At 34.0% G+C, this 22,130-nt stretch overlaps 1 protein-coding gene across 1 annotated transcript; it reads left to right on the top strand.

Annotated features, from left to right (window-relative positions):
- Nucleotides 1–8,183: 8,183 nt before the first annotated feature.
- Nucleotides 8,184–9,959, top strand: LOC18432594 (adenine/guanine permease AZG1). Its single transcript, XM_006842697.3, has one exon. The coding sequence runs from the start codon at nt 8,273–8,275 to the stop codon at nt 9,845–9,847; it is 1,575 nt and encodes a 524-aa protein (XP_006842760.1). The 5' UTR covers nt 8,184–8,272; the 3' UTR covers nt 9,848–9,959.
- Nucleotides 9,960–22,130: the final 12,171 nt, after the last annotated feature.

Raw genomic sequence — 22,130 nt, 5'->3', positions numbered from 1 at the left:
GGCGTTTTGTAGTGTTTTTCTATATATGAAAGCATCTACAAAACGGTTATAGGTGAAGTTCTGCAGTGCTTCACCTATACCTCTCGCCGTCCAAAGTTCATCACACGGTCACAGTTGTTTAGTAGTATTTGAATTTTTATAATTATTGTACTTATCATATTTATCTGAAATTTGGGGTGTGTGTACATATGACCATATCACACCAAAATAAAATATTAAAAACATAGACATTAAATAAAATAATGAAATTACTCCTGAAACTTATAAGGGTATTTTGTGTATTTTTTTTCATTCAAATGATTTATTTTATATTTTATTCATGTGAATCTCACTAAGGAGCACACACCTGTAAAAGTTTAGATCATTATGATTTGTAAAAAAAATATTAAAAAATTCAAATAATATCAGACATCTGTGACCGTGGGATAAATTTTGAATGTTGATAAAGTTGTAGGTGAAGTACTGTAGAACTTCACCTATATGTCTTTTGTAGTGTTTTCTTATATATGGAAGTATCTACAAAACGCCTATAGGTAATCACCATCCAAAGTTCATCACACGGTAGTATTTGAATTTTTATAATTATTGTACTAATCAAATTTAATGAATAGTAAGATAGGTGGAATCCCAACTGGGCAGCTATAATGAATAGTAATATAGGTGGAATCCCAGCTGTTAGATCTTCATCATGTGGTTCTGAATACATATTACTATATGAATTTTAATTATTTTTTTATAAATTGGATTAAGATAAAATTTTGGGTGTATATACCAGACACTATTGTGCATTATATAAAAATATAAAAAAATTATTTTCAAGAATTTAAAATAACCAAACTATCCCTGACAATTTTCAAGGGTATTTCAATCATTTTATCTTTTGAAAAATATTTTTTATATGTATTTTAATTGTGCGCCTTATTTTCAGTACACATGTCTAAAATTTTATTATGATCTGTTTTTTAGAAAAAAATATTAAAATTCATATAATGATATACATTCTGAATTTTATGATGAAGATCTGACGGTTAGGATTCCACCTATATTACTATTTATTATAGCTGCCCAACTATTGTTAGCTTTATATATATATATATATATATATATATATATATATATATATATATATATATATATATATAGGCAATGATTTCATGCAACCATTGTATAGTAGCATGATGCAACAACCTTAAAAAACCATCTTATGGCCATTTGTTTGATCCAAATTTTCATTCTTTTCATTCTAATGAACAATCACAAAAAAAAAAAAAAAAATTGAAAACACAACTTAGTATTTTCTTAGCCCAATTAATATAGGCTATTCATTTTGGTGAGATGCTTAGATCTAGAACTTAGAAGGATTTTTTCACTTCCAATTTTTTTGTATTGCTTTATTACCATTTGATGAAAAATTTTAAAAATAAAAATATAATTTTGAATTTATAAAGGCTAAGATCTTGAAATTCACAAATGAATGGCCTAGATTCGTTTTTCGAAGGAACTCAGTTTGACCATATCTAGGGTTCAAATTGAACTTTGTTTTTGGGGGGATTGATTATTGAGATGAAGAGAGTGTATGTGTAAAATTTGGGGTCATACAAATACCACAATTATGATTTTTCAGATCATTGCTTTATATATATATATATATATATATATATATTTGATTTTTTTTTTAATAAAATTGTTTTGGTCTAGATTTGGACCCGACCCAGGCGGGTCTTGGTTCAAGTTTTGGACTTGATGGGTTGGGTTTGGGTCCAAAGCCCTAGACTCGAGTTGGGTTCTGCTTGGGTCTAGGTCTAGGTCCAGGTCAACCCAAACCCGACCGGTTGCCACCCCAGCTATTCCAAAGCATGAATGTGTCTCTTGGGGCTCCCTTTTTATTAACGTAAAGCTCATTTTGCTGTGGAAGTTGTACCTCGAAAATTTGACTAGAAGAAGTTGTTTGTGATACCTTAATATCCTCAAATTGATCATCTCGGCCTCAAGATGCATGTACATAAAAAAAAAAAGATTTCAATTTTTTGAAATAGTTCACCTTATAATGCATGTTTGGTAAGTAATCTTCAAGATTTTCAAGTTTTCATAGATCTACTCGATGTACACTATTTTTAAGTCTTAAAATTTATAATTAGAAATAAAAATATATTTTAAAGCTATAACAAAGATTTTCAGTATTAAAATCTTATTTCTCGATACTGGTTGAAAGTATGCTTTACTTTGATTGTTGAGAGCCTCGGCTCACCCTTTTGTTATTCGGGCATCGGATTCCACTTTCTCCAAGACAATCACCTGAATAAACGTAGAGTAGAGCATAGCCATTTGTTTATCGGACGAGCATGCTACTCTCAGCCGCGACCATAATGTGGACCGGCCATCCACCGCCCAAATTTATGAATGGATAGTGGATATGAACTGACTTTGGGTTTCCCACACTATGCTAAGGGAATAGATTTTTTTTTTTCCGTCTATTACTCATAGATTGACTTGTCAAAAATTCAGTAAATGAGATAATTGCATCTCTCTCATCCAATCCAACGTCCTCAAAATTTGCAAACTACCATCCCCCAACTCTCACTCTTAATCATCATCTACCTTCCACTCCCTCCTATACTAATCACCCTCCACCTCTCCCTCTCCATATATATATATATATATATATATAGAACCTTACCTCTATAATTACGGATGCACCTCAAAAATCCATCTAATCACGTATATCTTGTGTTGATCTTTGTCTCTCTTTTGCCTTTATTGTAAATTCTACATACTGTCCGAAAAAATCGCCATAAACGTAGCATAAGGGCTTTTATATATATACATGATCTCTCTATGTATATATATTCATATTTCCTTTATTTACATTTTGCTCCTGTTGATACTGACCCCTCTCTCTCATCAGATGCATATGTTTATCAAATGATAAATATATACGCATTCGCATGTGAGAATCCTCGACTTACATAACGCCTGGAGATCGCTGTTCAAGCTGCAATAATAATTAATCACCGCGTATGGATTACAGAAAGACGTGGAAAAGTTATATGTTCCTGCAGGACCATTTCCGTCTACACTTTCATGGGTAAAACCCCAGCAATAGTACCTTTTTAGAGATTCAAATTCTGGGACGTAACCTCACCTTGGTTGACCAATTTCAAACCAAAAAAAAAGTAAAAAGGATTATTAAATACATTCCAAAAAATAAAGGAAGAAATTTATATAAGGTTGCTATAACGTAGAATTAAAGGTGCATCTCAAAAATTCATTATAAAAAGTTGTTTGAATGTTGAAAAACCTCTAATTGATCATCTCTACATATAGATATATGAATATAAAAAGAAAAAGATTTCGAGTTCGTGAAGTAGTGTATCTTAAAACACATTATTTGGACAATCCATTTTTTAAATTTTCATTTGTTTATAGATCTACTTGATTTTAACCATTTTAAGAGTTTAAAATTTTATGATTAGAGATTAAATAGTCTCAAGCTATCTAAAAAAATTTTATATCAAAAATTATATTTATGATAAGATTTAGAGGTGCGCCTTAATTGGATTATTTAAGGTTGCAACCTTATACAAACTACACCCAAAAATAAATCTAGTATTACTATATCGACCATATTTTTCCAATTTTATGCATATGCCCTACATTTTTTGTGGTTTCTTTTTCCCAGGGTCCATGTTAACAATATTAAACCCTTTTTTTATTTTTTATTTTTGTTACCTCTAGTATCATACAATACTCAAGAAAGCCAACTGCCACATATTTGGGGCACTTTAACATTAGCAACATCAAACCACCCTATGTATCACGCAGGCCCAGATATGAGGGACTTCAATATTGTTGATATCAAACCGTTTCATACTGAATTTTCTTCAAGCTTGGTGCAATTCGATATCATCATCATCGTCATCGTTAAAACTTTTTCCCAACAATGGTGCAATTTGACATCGAATATCTAAATGTTCAAGAAATATATATGCATTGCATGTGCTTAAAACATAACTCCATAAGATCAATTAGGGGCAATCAAAATTTTAAATCTTTGGACAGTCTATAACACAAAGACCCTTTTTCTCTCGTATTGAGATTCTTATTTCTCTCATATTGAGATTCTTAGGTAAATCCCCAAAAGAAAAAGTTTATATAAGGATGCAACCTTATACTGTAGAACTATGGATGCCCCTCAAAAATCCATCAGAAAGGTAGTTTTAATGTTGAAAAATCGTTTGATTGATCATCTCGACATCGAGATGTATAACTATGAAAAATAAAAAAATTTTAAATATCACAAATAGTGCATTTTACAATATATTATCTACACCTTTCATTTTCATATGTTTATAGATCTACTTGATTTTAACCATTTTTTAAATTTAAAATTTTATAATTGGATATAAAAATAGATTTTGAGATAATCCTAATAACATTTTACATCAAAATTATATATCATGATAAAATTTGAAGGGAACTGTACCTCTACACCTACGGAGGCCTGCGTATGCCAAGTGCACCCATCTCCAAATTTAGATAAACAAGTTTTCCCTGTGGTCTTTCAGCGGTGGGAAGTAAGCCTGTATTGTAGTCCGAGGGGAACACGCTATACCCACTGCACAAAGTGGCAGCATCCGTTGGATTGTGACATCCCTCTTGCTTTTGTCAGACTGGTAGGCCTCAAAAGAAGAAATCCTTATTCCCGCGCATGCCCTTAATATACAAGCTCCCATTAAACAATAAATAAAAGGCCTCCTCGTAATCAGAGAACCGAATTCGGAGGACAAGGCACATGTTCAGATACCGGATTTCATGAAAACTCCCCATACATATGTCTTCTTCGTTATTGCAAGGAGAAAAGCAACCACCTTTATTTTAAGGAAAAAATATATATGAGGATGCCACCTTATAATGTAGAACTACTGATGCCGCTAAAGAATCCATCGAAAAAAAAGTAGTTTTAATGTTGAAAAACCCTTTGATTGTTCATCTCGACTCGAGATGTATCACTATGAAAAATAAAACGATTTTAAGTCTTAAAAATAGAGCATTTTACAACATATTATCTACACCGTCTATTTTCAAGATTTTCATATCTACTTGATTTTCACCATTTTTTAAATTTAAAATTTTATAATTAGATACAAAAAATAGATTTTAAAATAATCCTAAGAACATTTTATATCAAAATTATATACCATGATAAAATTTGAAGGTGCACCTTACCTTTACACTAACGGATGCCTCCGTATGCAAACTGTACCCTTATCTTAAACAGGCAAAACAAATACTTTTTTTTATGCACCCCCAGTACGGCTGGTGGCCCGGCCCAAAAAAAAAAACTAAGGCATGGTCCAAAAAATGTAGCTCGAGGGTAGTACCGAGTTGGGCTGGACTTGAGCCACGGTCAGCCTCATCTGGCCTGACCATTGTTCTTTTTAAATAAAACGGCCCGACCTAGATATGGCTAGGGCTAAGCCAAAGCCAATGCCTCTTTGGCCTGGTCAGGGCTGAACTTGGCCAACCCTATGGGTACTAGAGTTGGGTCACGGCTAGAGATAGGGTTGGCCTGGCTGGTTGCCGGCCCTAACTTCCAAGAAGGAAAATCATTTTCATACATACAAGTGAAAAGGGTTCATGCGCTATTTATACTCAAGGATTCTTTCAACTTTCAACCATGACAAAAAAAAAAAACCTTTTTATCTATTCACTTAAAGAGTTATTTATGTATGGGTGTGCTTTTTGTGAGGTTCCGACCGTAAACAATCCCATTAAGGCACACCTCCAAATTTTATCATAACATGTAATTTTGGGGTAAAATATTTTTAGGATTATCTGAAAATCTATTTCATCTCTAATTATAAAATTTTTAAACTTCAAAAATTATTAAAATCAAGTATATCTATAAACATATGAAAATTTTGAAAATAGACGGTCTATTTATGGGAATCTATTTTTCTTTTTGTTTTTTCATATTCATACATATAGATGTCGAGATGATCAATTAGAGGGTTTTTCAACATTAAAAAAAAATTTTCTATTGGATTTTTGAAGTGCATCTTTAATTCTACATTTTAATGTTGCAACCTTATATAAATTTTTTTTCGTTTTCCTTTTATATTGAAGATTTTCACTAGTTTGCATATGGCCCAAGGGAAAAAACTATGGAAAAGTATACAAAGAGAACAATTACTCTTAGTATAAAGAGGTCACAACTATTCTTGTCCATCAGATTTCAAATCAAATGGTTGTAAGTGTATTCTAACTAAACTCAAAGCTCAATAAAAAATTTCTTGAACCTCGTGGCATATACTAAGCCATGGAATTGGACATCTAATATTAATAGTGACCTCTTGGTACTAAAGCTCCTAATATGATCCCAAAAGGAAAAAGTTTATATAGAGCCGAAGCTCTAAACAATCAAATAAGAGCGTACCTCAAAAATTTCACTAGAAGATGCTGTTTTGATGCCCAAATATCCTAAGATCATCTCGGTATCAAGATGCATGGACACGAGAAAAAAATAGATTTCAAGTTTTGAAAATAATGTATTTTGTAATGCATTTTTTGACAGTCAATTTTCAAGTTTTCATAGATATCTCGATCTACACCATTTTTGAAGCTTTAAACTTGATAAATAAAAATATATATATATTTTTAGGCTATAAAAGATATTTTCAGTATTGAAAGCACATTTTTGACACTATTTCGAAGGTAGTCTCTAATTATATTGTTTAGAGCAGCGTTTTAAAAAACGCCGAGTCGAACCGGACTCACCCGATTCGACTCGGAATTCGCGAAAAGGGGACCGGATCGGTTGAAAAATCGGGAATCGTCCGGTTCTAGAGAGAACCGGATGATTCCGCACAGTGACTCGCCGATTCATTGTACGGAATCGGCGAGTCCGAACAGTGAATCGGCGAGTCCGTACGGATTTTTTTTTTTTTTGTATGTAATCCATGATAGATTTTTTTGTAATACTTGATCGATTTTTTTGTAATCCATGATCGAATTTTTTGGTTTTTTGTAACCCATAATAGAATTTTTTGTAATCCATAATCGAAATGTTTGTTTTCTTTTCTTGTAATCCATGATCGCTTTTTTTGTTTTTTTTTTTTTTTTTGCAACCCATGATAGAATTTTTTGTAATCCATGATCGAATGTTTTGTAATACATGATCGAAATGTTTGTATTTTTTTTGTAATCCATGATCAAAATGTTTGTTTTTTTTTTTGTAATCCATGATTGAATTTTTTGTTTTTTGCTTTTTTGTAACCCATGATAGAGTTTTTTGTAATCCATGATTGAATTTTTTGTAATCCATGATTGAACTGTTTTTCTCTTTTTTTGTAATCCACGATTGAATTTTTTTTTTTTTTTTGTTTGTTTTTTTTTGTAATCCATGATCGAATTTTATGTAATCCATGATCGAATTTTATGTAATCCATGATTGAATTTTTTGAAAATTTGTGATTTTTTTTTTTTAATCCATGATCGAATTTTTTTTTGTAATCCATGATAGAATTTTTTGAAAATTTGTGATTTTTTTTTTTAATCCATGATCAATTTTTTTGAAAATTTGTTATTTTTTTTTTTAATCCATATTATTCGAAGAGAAAATGAGAGAGATGATGATTCTGAGGCCACCCTATCCCAGCCATATTATTCACATATCGAGTCCCAACAGCAACAATGTAGGGATGAGCACGAAATACTGTAAAGTAAATGCTGAATGGCGGTTCATGCAGGGAAAGAACATATCAATATTCGCATATTCATTCAAAAACATGAAAATTCTTAATGGAGTACCCTCATTTTTTATTGAATTCCTAAAAAACAATATTTATAATGAATTTTAATAATTTTTTCGAATTTTTTTTAAGCTTTATTCTGATCGATTCACCTGATTCCCAATCCGGATCACCGATTTGCCAATCCAGATCTGTTTTTTGGAAGCCCGATCCGAATCACCGATCCGTTTTTTAAACCATTGGTTTAGAGCCTAGGCTCTATACAAACGGCACCCATCCCAAAACTATTTACATTGCGTATTCAAATAAAATGAAGAGATTCTACTGCGTACATCAAGATCACCTTTCCGCCATCAGGACTAGGATGAGTTAGGATAGCACGAGCCCCCATTAAAGTAAGCATAATAAGGGCCAGTGGTGCAACCATCAGAAGGGAAGGCGAGACGAGCACTCACCAGAGCACAAGGACAGCTCTCAAACTAACCACACCAGCAAGCTGAGCATAGGCACAGCTGCATGGGATGGGGCGCAGCATCGGCACATGGGCGGCGGCGGGGCTCGACCGTCTGAATGAGGCCGTGGCCAAGAGCCGTGCCGGCAAATATTTCAAGCTCGATGCTCGCAAGACATGCTTCACTAAAGAGGTCCGAGCCGGCACTGCAACATTCTTGTCAATGGCTTACATCCTTGCGGCCAATGCCACCATCCTCACAGACTCAGGAGGCACCTGTGCGCCGGCCTCTCCTGCTGCTTACCAAGCTTGCCTTGCCACCACCAAGAGAGACCTGATTACTGCCACGGCGGCGTCGGCCATTGTGGGTTCCTGCCTCATGGGGCTTCTTGCCAACCTTCCACTGGCTCTGGCCCCCGGCATGGGCGCAAACGCATACTTTGCATACACCCTGGTGGGCATCCATGGCTCTGGGGGAACCATGTCATACAGCACGGCTCTGGCGGTGGTGCTCGCTGAGGGGTTTGTTTTCTTGCTGGTGGCTGTTTTGGGTTTGCGCGCTCGCCTCGCCTGGCTCGTTCCCAGGCCGGTTAGACTGGCCTGCGGTGCCGGCATTGGCTTGTTTCTTGCCTTCATTGGGTTGCAGGCTGGTGAGGGTGTGGGACTCGTGGGTTTTACCCCTAGTACTCTGCTCACTCTAGCCGCCTGCCCCCCACAATACATGTCTACCTCTCCTTCGGGTGCGACACAGTGCACTAGCCATCGCCTCCAGAGCCCCACTTTCTGGCTGGGAGCCGGTGGGTTCATGCTCACCTGCTATTGTCTCATGAAGAACCTAAAAGGGGGGATGATATATGGCATTCTTGCAGTCACTTTGATCTCATGGCCAAGAGGCACACCCTTCACTTATTTTCCAGAAACTCCACAGGGTGACGAGCTTTTCAGCTATTTCAAGCAAGTGGTCGGTTTCCACGGCATCGAGACCACCGCCTTGGCGTACAGTTTCAGGGAGTTGAACAAGCCTCAGGTGTGGGTGGCAATGGTAACACTTCTTTACGTCAACTTGTTGGACACTACCGGGACAATGTATTCTATGGCGGAATACGGTGGATTGATCGATAACACAGGCCAGTTCGAGGGGCAGTACATGGCCTTCGTGGCTGAGGCCGGGGCAGTCATGGTTGGCTCAGCGCTGGGGACCTCGCCAGTGGCCACCTTTGTCGAGTCATCGGCGGGGATCAGAGAGGGGGGGAGGACAGGGGTTACTGCACTTGCAGTGGCAGCATGGTTTTCATTGGCTTTACTTTTTGCACCGGTGGTCGCATCGGTGCCACCATGGGCAGTTGGGCCGGCACTGGTGGCGGTGGGGGCGGGGATGGTGGGAGTGGTGAGGGAGATAGAATGGGGGGACATGAAGGAGGCGGCTCCCGCCTTTGTGACCATGCTGTTGATGCCACTCACCTACAGTGTTTCAAATGGACTGCTGGCGGGGATTATGGTTTACGTGGTGCTACGGGCAGGGGACGTGGTTCAGTGGATGATGGGCTGGTGGCGGTCAGGGCGGAGCCGGATACAGAACCAGGGCCCTGCCACCGCCACTGTGGTGGAGGGCCAGCCACCCGCTGCTGAAGTCACTCTAGTATAATGCTCTCTCTCTCACTTTCCTGTTGCTTAGTCTGGATCGATGTGGGAGTGATTTACCTACGATCTTAAATTTTTTATTAAAACACAAGCGGAAATTATAAAGAAGTTCGATCTAACTTGTTTTTTTTTTTTTTTTTCAAAATTACTCTTTAGTCTGCGGATTCCAATCCTAGAACCAAATTTTAATTTTAATTTTTTTTTTTTTTGTTTAATTTTAATTTTCATTCCAAAAATAGAATCCTCGAATCAAGTGGCAATTTTAGAAAAAATAAAAAAACAAACCTTTGTAATTTCTCTTATAAATAGAGCATATCGCATTTTAGAAAACATTTTACGATCCGTAAGTAAATCGCTCGAGGGATAACCTAGATAGCTCTGGGTAAACCTAGGCTCTGTAGCAAAGTTTTAGAATAGTCACTTTGTTCTTTCCATGAGTGTCAAGGATGTATATTTTAATCGCTGTTATTTCAGTAGGAAGCAGCACAATCTGTTTTTTTTTTCTTATTTGTAATTCTCTTAATCCTCTGGTAGGAAGTATTACACAGGTCCTTTTCATTGAAAGCCATAAACACCATTAATTAGCTATCTTAGTGAAATATGAGATATAATCATCAATTCAATACTTGTGCCAGTTAATTAAAAAGTTATTATTGATTCAGTTTTGGTCTGTCAAGGAAGGAGATGGAAAAGTGTAAACATAGCAGTAGCAGGGCTGGGAAGCCCGACCTATTCGGCCCAACCCTAAAAATATAGTGCTTGGGCCATAAAATGTAGCTTGAGGGTGGGGTTAGGGCCAGTTCTGGACCCGGGCCTTCTTTATCCTTATTTTTTCGTTTAGTTTTTTTTCATCTGTTTTTGGCCGGCCCAGCCCTGTGGGGATAAAGGCCCGGGGTGTTACCACCCTCAGGCAAACATAATGAGGCCACAAAATTTTGAAGGGAAAAAATGTGATTGATTCGTATTTTACTCAAAAGAAGTGTATAAGTGTGTATATGAGTAAATGAAGCCTTTAAAAAGTAGAGTACTGCTGACTATAATTTCATTAATAAATTATGTACGGATATTATTGGAGGGGCCATTTACCAGATGGGCACCGATTTGCCATGCATTATTGCGTACCGTAACATTGTTGATTATTCTGAATTAAAAAAATATTGGAGATGCCTTTCGTAAAAAAAAGATGAATAAGCAAGAGAAAATTAGAAATACTTATCTAATTTCAACTTTCTACATATCCTACCCCCAATATACCTTAACCTCCAACACCATTATTTTTGTTTTTAACCCATGTCATATAGTCAAAGCATTTTAAGACCAAAATGCCATTTTTCCTCTCTCTTTCCCTTTTCAACATTTTTTCTTATCCAAAAAATCTCTCTTTCATCCGTATTCTCTATCTCTCTTTACTTTACCCAAAAACTCTCTTTCTCTCTCTCTATCATCATGAACTCTCTCTCTACAAATCATGTGGTCCGACATTAAAAGTGTCGAACCGAAAAAAAAAAATTCGGTCCAACACAAATGTGCTGGACTGCATTTTTAGACGACAAATTTCTTGTAATATTTTTGAGAGATAGAGAGAATATGGATGAGAGAGAGTTTTTTTGGGTAAATAGAGAGAGAGAGTTTGAGATAGAGAAATATAAAAAAGTACGTTGAAGAGGGGAAGAGAGAAAAAAAATACATTTGGACCTCAAAATGATTGGACTATTTGACTGGGGGTAATTACAAGAAAAAAATGATATTGGATTTTGGGGTATAATACAAAAAATAATGAGAAGGTAATTACAAGAAAAAAATGATATTGGATTTTGGGGTATAATACAAAAAATAATGAGAAGTAGGATGTGTATAAAGTAGAAATTGGGAGGTATTTATAATTTTCACAACAAGCAATAACATCTAAATTAACAGATGTGAAAAGTATTTTCTGCTGTTCGATAGCAACAGAAATTGAGACCGGTCCCTGGGAAATAGCAAGAAGCCTATTTCTTATGTATCCGTATCTTCTAAAGCATTGTATGATAGTGTCGATAATAAATCTACTCTCAAGAAGACAACTGTTAAGGGCTCCGCTCCTAAACATCCAGATTCAGAAAATTATGTGCATACCGTTTTATTGGACCATGATAGGGCCTAAAAAATATGCGATATTTACATAGAGGTCCTTGACCTTTTATTTATTTTTCCTCTTTTTCTTTCCATGTTTGCTCGTGGTCCAATATTTTAAACATTCATCTGCATGTTAAATTTCTTTTCATAATTTTATTATATCTATAACTCAGTTCAATGTCAAAAACATAGCATGTCAATTTTGTTGGGTGGAATATCAGATCGGCCCACACTTTTTAGTTGGTCTGATGTTCGAAACATCGAACTATTTTAAACCATCAAAAAATGAGGTCTAAACGTAGAATGCCTTTTTTAGCAACGTTGTATTTGTCCATTGACATACATGCATTAGTTCTAGCAATGTTCCCTTAACATGTACCAATTAAAACCAATTAAGATTGTACATGTATTAGTATTTGTTAAAATGGCTCCCATAACATGCACCAATTAATATTTCACCAATTAATATGGTTTGTTGTTAGAAATATGGGAACGACGTTAAACCTCATTTTTGAAGGTTTAGGTCAATTTGATGTTTCAAACAACATCGGCCCAACTGAAAACTATAAGGCTGTTGCGGTCCAATGGTTTTGACATGGAGCGATCAATGAATATAAAAAAAAAATTGATGGCAAACTGGAAAAAAAATAAAATAAAATGGGGCCTCTCCAGACCATAGTAATAGTAAAAAATAACGGTACAAATGTAAATTTCCCTATTATGAGAATATGGTAAGTGCACGTTCGGTGGAGGCATTGGGCAAAGTATTTGCTTCATTCAGCTTGGGAATCAAGTGCTCCATGGAGATTTAGTGAGGAGCAATGTAGGATTGCCCGACTCCGGCATGGTATGCGGCCATGGGTCAGGTCTTGGTAGCACAGCTTGAGTCGGGCAAGTGCCTTTTATGGGCTCAAAATGGGGCAAATTTTCCTTTAAAAAAAAAAAAGAAAATTCCTTTTACGGCCCTGCCCTTGCTAGGGGACAGAGAGAGGAAGCTACAAAGGAAGAGAGAGAAGGGTAGGGCCCTGTTGCCCTTGCAAGAGTCTAGAGAGAGAGAGAAACCTGGCCGGGTTGAAAAAAACCTTGCCGGGTTGAAAAAAACCTTGCCGGGTCTGTATAAAAATCAAGTATAAGCAGCCCATGCAATTCGACCCCCTAAACTGCAGAGAAACCAGCTCGCCATGTGGGCGAGTCTGGGTAACCCAGCCAGGTGCAATTCGACGTGCTTCATTTTTCCAACAATAGTTAGGAGAAGGTATACTTATAGTATAATAAGCTCATTTACGGGTTGTTACTATCCAATTTAGGGTTGGGCCATGATGGGTGGTGGAAGAACGGTGGAAGAGAGTTTTCTTTATGCACTCAAGAAGAAACCAAAATGACACAATTTCTTTACTCTAAAAGTACAAATTTATAGTACATGGATGTATAGACCTCTTAGAACCTTTCCAAATTCTTTTTACACTTTTTTTGTGAAGTTTTATTTCTTTTAACATATATCCTTTTTGCTTGCGCCAATTTGCAAGAATACATAAGATAATTCTATACCTCGCTAATTCCAAATTCAAATTCGCACGCACTGGATGCTTAAGACTCCTCTATCTCAATATTGGAATTGTGACCTTGGAATTCTACAAAAACTTTAGTACATTATTCTGAAATTGTCCTTCACATAAGTTATCAAACAGCTTTCCCCGTTTGTTTGGGTGAAAGTTGACCCCTAAATTTCTAGTTATCCGGTCATGTTATCAAACGGGGTTAACTACTTTCACCAATTTTCTGCATTTCGAGAATCCTTGAGATTCTCAGCTTTTCCTAGTGAAACTGCAAAAGAGTTCTCAAATAGGGTCTTAATGACCCTCACGACCGTGGTTCAATCTTATACTACCTCAATGTTCAAAAAATTACTAGAGTCATCTCTTCAATTAATTTGCCAATAAAGTGGTTATTTAGCTAATTTTCCAAGGGAGAAACTGACATGGGGCAGTTATCTGCTGTAGAAATAGGATTATAGTAATCTGTTTTGTCTATTTTACGTGGACGGTGTACATTTGACCGTATGAAAAGGAGTCCCAGATTTTTACATTATCTTAAAAGATAAGTCTTTTTGTTTTTTTTTTAAACATTAACACCACCTAAAAGACATGTCAAATTTAGGTTGCCCAACTACAACTAATGTTGTTGCTTCATCTAAACTACATCCTTTTTAAAGGTAAAGTATACAATAAAAATATTTATTTTTGACAAAAGGAAGTCACAATCACTATAAACTATTAAATGTGAAATTGCATGGCTAGGGTGTATTGACTAATTAGGCACAAATATCAAATAAAATTTGTTGAATTGTGTGACACAACCCTAGCTATCAGAGTTCACATCTGATAACAATGCGTGATTATGACCTCTTTGTATCAAAAAAACAAACGGTCCTATAAAATACACTCTTTTTTTTAAAGGGCTTTCTTAGGCTATTTCTTCTGTGAAGTATTCTCTAAACCTACTTAATATTTGACTAAACCAGTGTTGTCAAATTCATTTTTTTTTAAGCCGAAAAGGCTGAAGCCTTCGAATTTTAGGACTAAACCAAAATGAAGTGAAGCCTGGTGTTGTCGCTTCGGTTAGATTTGGGCCGTTTCAGTCAAATTCGAACTGCTTCAGGCCACTTTGGTCAGATTCGGGTAACCTTGAGGTTGATTCGGCTGAAGCTTTGTTCAAATTCGAGCTAAGCAAATAAATATCTATAAAAGTATTTATAATTTTTTTTTGAAATTTTTATTTTAAATTTTTCATTATTTTCATCAATGTTGTCAGATTTGCTTCGGAGTCTTCTTCGGTTTGGTGAGAAAAATAAAGCAATTCGGTGCTTCGCGAGAGCACTTTAGATTTTTTTTTGTAATTTAATATGAATAAATTAGATATTTATAGATAAAATATATAAAATAATTGGAAAAAATTAAAAAAAAAAATTAAAAATTAAAAATTAAAAATTAAAAATATAGATATTTCTTTTCTAACCGAAGCAGCCTGAAGCTTCAGCTGAAGAAGTTCCGAAATAAACCGAAGCGGCAACACCACTCTTCTTTTCTCTTCGCTTCAGTTTATGCTTAAAATCCAAAAGCTTTGGTTGGCTGAAGCGAGGGGAATTTGATAACATTGATTATATATATATATATATATATATATATATATATATATATATATATATATAGCTTTGGTTGGCTGAAGCGAGGGGAATTTGATAACATTGATTATATATATATATATATATATATATATATATATATATATATATATATATATATATATATATATATATATATATATATATATATATAAGTCTTTCCAACATGTACAGGTGAAAATGAATAGTGATTTCGCCTACCCTCATCACCGTCCAAATTTCATCGTACGGTCACGATTATCTGGTAGTATTTTATTTTTTGTTTTTTTTATAAAAATTTAAATGACCTTAAATTTGGAGGCTATATATATATTACTAAGGGGAATCTAATAAAAATATAAAAAAAATTATTCGTTAAACAAAATTGACCAAAATACCCCCGAAACTTTTCGAAGGTATTTTGGCCAATTTTGTTTTATGTAAAATAATTTTTTATATTTTTTGAAGATTCCGCTATTTTTTATGAATACACACTCTAAATTTCAAGCCATTCTGATTTGTAAAAAAAAATTAAAAAATAAAACACTACTAAACAATCGTGACCACACGATGAACTTTAGATGGTGATGGGGGTAGGCAAAATCACTGTTCATTTTCACCTATAAGTATTGCATAGTATTTATATATATATATATATATATATATATATATATATATATATATATATATATATATATATATATATATATATATATATATATATATATATATATATATATATATATATATATATATATATATATATATATATATATATATATATATATATATAGGAAAAGGCTTCTGTGAGCCAATGGGCTCACAAGAAAAAATGAGCCCAATGGCCCAGATTGAATTTGGGCCGATCTAATGATCATGGATGCCCGATAGTATTTGAATTTTATTTTTTATAAATCCAAATCACTTGAAATTTTAGAAGTGTGTTGATAAAAAACTAGGTGAATATTTGAAAACTATTTACATGAAAAACATTTACCAAAATACCCCCATAAATTTTTGGGGGTATTTTGGTCATTTTAATTTATGGATTATTTTTTTTATATTTTTATTAGGGGCGGCCTGATGAGAAGAATATTCATCTAAAATTTCAATTGATTTAAAATTTTAGAAAAAAAAACTAAAATTCAAATACTATCGTCCGTCAAGTCGGCCTAGGTTCAAATCTGGGCCATTGGGCTTATAGTATTTTATAAGCTAGTGGGCTGATTTGAATTTGTAGAAAAAAAACTAAAATTCAAACACTATTGACCGTCAAGTCGGCCCAGGTTCAATCTGGGCCATTGGGCTTATACTATTTTATGGGCTAATGGGCTCACCCTAGCATCTTCCATATATATATATATATATATATATATATATATATATATTAAATAAAAAAACTGAAGTCTTCCTTCGAATTGATTGAAGCATTGAATTGCTTCATTTTTCTCACCTAACCGAAGAAGACTCCGAAACAAATATGACAATATAGGACTAAAACACTCATTACCTTTGCCTTTAAATTCAAAAATTTGTAAGAGCAGCTTTTTTCATAAGTGAGAGACAAAAAAAGATATTTTTAGAAGAAGGTAATAATAATTTAAGGAAAATTGTTTCATACAAGTTGAACCGCATTTCTACAATATGCGGTCCAGAGGTATAAAGCATCCATCTTTAAGATGGATGCAAATAGGTAGTCCATCTGAAATAAGTCTAATTAACAGTCCAAATGTTTTCTTAATATACGTATTATTTTTAGTTTTCAAAGTATTATTTTTTGATATTCATTATCTCCACGTTAAAGTTTATATATTCTCTAAAAATTAGGATCAAAGTATATTTAAAAATATATCTATTGCCAATCTCACATTTCTACAATATGCAGGCTAGCCGCATAGAAACCGTATCCATATTTTAATAATTACTATAAATAAATTGGTGATTCATTTGAGTGATGTCATATTTCATTTGTACTATATTTAATAAAATATTATATTAGGGTACTCATACATATGAATCTTCCTTGAATGTACTCAACATTGTTTGACACTCTTATACGCTTGTTTTGTAAAACAAATTTTTTTGAGTAAGGACATTGTCATCATTAATAGGGGTATGATAGATATTTCTTTAATAAACTATTGACCTTCTTTTCTTTTTTTGGATAAGTCAGTGGGGAGAAGACCCTTTACCCATTTTTCATTAATAAAATAAGGAAAGAAACAATTCATTATTTTACAACCCTATGAGAGGGCAGTTGTGCAAAATCATGAAGTAAAACCAAAGAAATAAAGTCTGGTGGTTGAGAGCGCCAAACAATCGCTCTAGAGTTAAAAGTACTTTTTTTAACAAAAGCATCAGCAATTATGTTGGCCTCACGAAAAATGTATGAAATTGTTCATATACGAGTAGAAAGTCTGCTCCGACAATTAGCTGCAACCGTATGTAATCTCCATAGGGCACGACAACGATTATGAATGGAATATATCGGTAAAGCTGAATTGCTCTCTATTTGAAGAGAAGGGCAATTCAACTGAATAGTTAGATGACTACCTTCTTCAGGAGCAAGGAACTCCACATAATTGCTAGAGGCGGTGTCAAATGACTTGATAAAGATAGCAACGAAAGAACCAAAATGTCTCTGATAATACCTCCACCACCTGCTAAACCTGGGTTCTGCAAAGAAGTTCCATTAATATTCAACTTGAAATGTTGGGACTCAAAGAATGACCGAGCCACCGAAATAATGGGTCTTAGTTTTACTCGCGCCATGTGATATGAAAATTACCAATGATTGGATTTTCTGACAAATGAAAAACCCATTCTTTCGCAACTGCTAGCTCCTTAATATAAAAAGAAATCCACTTAATAATTTGTTCCCTTCTAATGGACTTTGTTTGAAAGATTCTCATATTCCGCTCCTCCCATAATAACCATATTGTGGTGAAGAACATAGAAGTCCAAATGTTAACATGACTATATGATTTAAAACAGAACCGTAATTATCTCCTTATCATATCAGAAGTAGATATATCGGGGATGAAATGCTTACTGTTTCGTCATGCAACCGATCTCTATACACCCTGGAGAGAACCCACAATGAAACAATAGATGACAAATATTGTCATCATTGTTCCTGCAGAAGGGGCGCAATGAGTTCATATCAATACCACATTGTTGCAGAAGAAAACGTAGTGGTAAACGATTATGAAGGGTCAACCAAGAAAACCATTTGGCTCTGGTGACATTTAAAACTCTAAAGAGTTCAAAAAAATATGTTGTGATGAACCTTTGTTTAGAATAAATTCCCAAGCATCTTTAATCGAAAACAGACTGCTAGCAAAGTGAAGCCACATTAGGAAATCCATTTTAGGATGTAAGGGTAAAGTATAGCGCTCAACCTCCCTCCATATATTAATAAGAGAAGTTGTTGTAGTAGGAGGAAGAACCCAAATCTGATGGGAACCTTCGATATAATTATAAACCTCTCCCCAACGAAATCCCGCAATCCTCTTGTACACTGCCACCATATGACTCCCATATAGACTGCCTTGATAACCAAGGATCTACTCAAAAATTGACGAGCTGGCCACCCCCAATAATCCATTGAACATTGTCATTTAGGTGAGATAAATCCATTAGAAATCTCTTCCAAGCATAAGAACAATAATGTTTCGCCTTGACCTCCCATATATTAGTATGCTTGAAATATTTGTGATTGAAAAACTATTGACATTTATTAGTGGTTAAGAAGCAATCATTGCTCTATGTTGGTGATGTCACGATAATGTTATCATCCACTATAGGCAGTAAATGTTTTTTTCTTTTCATGAATTTCTACTTTGCCCTTGTATAATTATCTAAAATACCCCTAGATAAAAAGTCACTACACTATGAAGTCAGGGTATTGAATGTCCAAAACGATTGATTACATTAACTCACATGTATAAGTATCCTAACATAACAATATATATACATACATACACACACATATATACCGATAGATGACACCTATAATGAATAGTAATACAGATGGAACTCCAATCGCTAGATCGTAATCAAACGGTTGAGAATATATGTTACTATTTGAATTTTAATATTTTTCTATAAGTTGATTCAAAATGAAATTTTGGACATGTGTACAAGAAAAACTTGTAGAACAAATATTTTTTAAAATTTAAAATGACCAAAATACACCTAAATATGATGGGAATAATCTGGCCATTTTAAATTCTCGAAAATATTTTTGTATATTTTTATATGATTGTGTTATGTTTGTACACCCATAATTTCATATCTATATGATTTTGTGAAAAAAAAAGAGAAAAAGATGAAAATATAAATAGTGATATGTATTTTCAACCACCAAATCAAGATCTAATAGTTGAGATTTCACCTATATTACTATTCATTATAAGTGCTATTTATGGAAGTGATTTCATATTGGTTCTATAGTAATATAATCAAACAATCTTCAAAACCATATTAGGGCCAATTATTTGACCCCAATATTTTAAATATTATTTATTTTATTCTAATAAACAATCACAAAAAAAGTAAAATTTGATAGCACAATCTAGAAAGTATTGTTTAACCCAATTAATGTAGGTCATTAATGCTTTAAAAGGACATTCTTCCTTTCCAAATTTTTTAACTAGCTTCATTGTCATTAGATTAACAATGTTAAAAAAAAAAAATTTAATTTTGAACTCATAAAGGCCTAGATCTTGAAACTCACCAAATGGATGGTTTAAATTCTCTGTTGGAGGGGGCCCATTTTGACAGAAGAAGGGAAAAAACCTCTACATGGTCTTTATTAATTTAGAGAAAGCTTATAATAAGGTGACTAGGGATTTAATTTGGTGGGTGTTGGAAAAGAAAGAAGTATCCAAATTCTATATTGATATTGTGAGAGATTTTTTTGTTTTTGTTTTTTAACAGTGATATGGTGGGAGATATGTCAAAGGGAAATCTAACCGGTGTGCAGACAACTAGTGGAGAGATAAATAAGTTTTCAATGACACTAGGCCAACATTAGGAATCAACATTGAGCCCATATCTCTTTGTTTTAGTAATGGATGAGTTAAATAGACACCTACAAGATAAGGTACTATGGTGTATGTTGTTTGTCGAGGGCATAGTTTTTATTGATGAGAATAGAAGCGGTGTCAGCGCAAAGTTAGAACTTTGAAAGGATGCTCTTGACTTTAAATTTTTAAAATTAGGCAGACTAATATATAATATATAGAATGCAAGTTTAATAGTAATATGATAGATTAGAAGAAGTAGTAAAATTGATGACAAAGAAATATGCTAAAGGGACTATTTTTATACTCCGGATCGATAATCCAGAAAAATTAAGAAATTGAAGAAGATGTCGTATATAGAATTAGAACTAAGTGGGCGAAGTAGAGATTGCATCTAGAGTTTTCTGTGATCTCCGCATTCTCAATGAAGCTAAAGGGAAGGTTCTATAAGACAGCTATGAAGCCGGCTTTTCTTTATGATACGATTGGGCTGTCAAGAAACAACATATCTATAGGATAAGTGGAGTTGAGATGAAGATGTTGAGATAGATGTGGCTTGACAAGAAATGATAGAATTCGAAATGAATACATTCGAATGAACTTAGGTTTGACTTCAAAAGGCGATAAGATGAAGTAAAATAGTCTTAGGCAGACAGCCCATGTACATCGTAGATCCAATATAACACCGGTTAGGAGGTGTGATATGGTTCAAGTAAAAAACTCTAAAAGAGCAAGAAGAATACTAAAAAAGACATGGATGGAAGTAATAAAAAAAGATATAAAGACTTATAGTCTTATTTAGGATATAACCTTTTATAAAGCAGAATGACAGAACATGATCAATACAGTTAACCCCAACTATTTGGAGATAAGGCTCTTATTAGGACCGAGCCCGATTTGGATCAATGGTTCAACAGAGACGCAAATCTTTAATCTTTAGGTGCACAATCCACCCTACCAATCAAGGTTTTAAGACATTTATCGAATCAAAGCAATAGCCCCACCTAAGTGCCAATATAATTGTGCGAGACTAAACCCACCTATCTGTACGCGTTAACATCAAATCAAAGAAATTTCCCTTCATATTTTTATAGATATCAAATCATATAAATAGCCTCGCCTACTTTTATGAGCAATCACCGAAAACGATTTATACTTAAAAAAAGATTTTCATTAGGAAGTTCATTATTTAGAAAAATATTTATACTTCGCCCTACACATTTTATATACTTCCCCCACCTCCCAACTGTCTGAAATAAATAAATAATTGAGATGACCTCAATTATAATGTTGTGCCTATAAACTGTTTTATTTTTAATTTTTTCTCCAAAATATTTTGAACACTAAATTTGGGGAATCTGCCTCTCTCTTAAACTCGTAAACACATAAAAAAATATTTCCAATAAAATAAAATAACCAAAATACTCCTAAAAATTTCAAAAGTATTTTTTATTATTTTCTATGAAAAATGACCTTATGAGACCCTCCGACAACCATATGTGGAGGACCTCAAATGATCACCATTAAATTTCACACGGATCTCTAAAAAAGTCAAGTCTCACACTCATGTGATAACTTTTCTAAAAATCTGTGCCAAATTTAATAGTGGTTCTTTAAGTCCTACACACATGAATGTATGAAGATCTCATAGGATTATTACTCATTTTCTAGAGATATTTTTAAATATTTTATTTAAGTGCTTCCTATTAAAATAATAACACACATCAAATTTCATATTCATATGATTTACAAAAAAAATTAAAATAAATATTATGAGACATCGGATCTAAATCACATCACATCACATGGTCAGTGGTTCATTTGTGACATCTCAAACAAGTAATTTCAACCATTCATTTAAATTAGACAACTTGATAGGAGGGGAAGTATATACGCTGTATATTGCAGGGAAGTATAGAAAGTTTCCCTTGTCATTTTTCTTCTTTTCTTTTTCAAAGATGTTTAAGGGAGACTAGGTAGGGTAT

Source organism: Amborella trichopoda, chromosome 3, assembly GCF_054954075.1.
Source record: "Amborella trichopoda isolate Santa Cruz 75 chromosome 3, AtrichopodaSantaCruz75HAP2 v2.0, whole genome shotgun sequence".
NCBI classification, from domain to species: domain Eukaryota; kingdom Viridiplantae; phylum Streptophyta; class Magnoliopsida; order Amborellales; family Amborellaceae; genus Amborella; species Amborella trichopoda.
The sequence above is the reverse complement of the archived record's forward strand: the minus strand, read 5'-3'. Positions and strand labels throughout refer to the sequence as shown.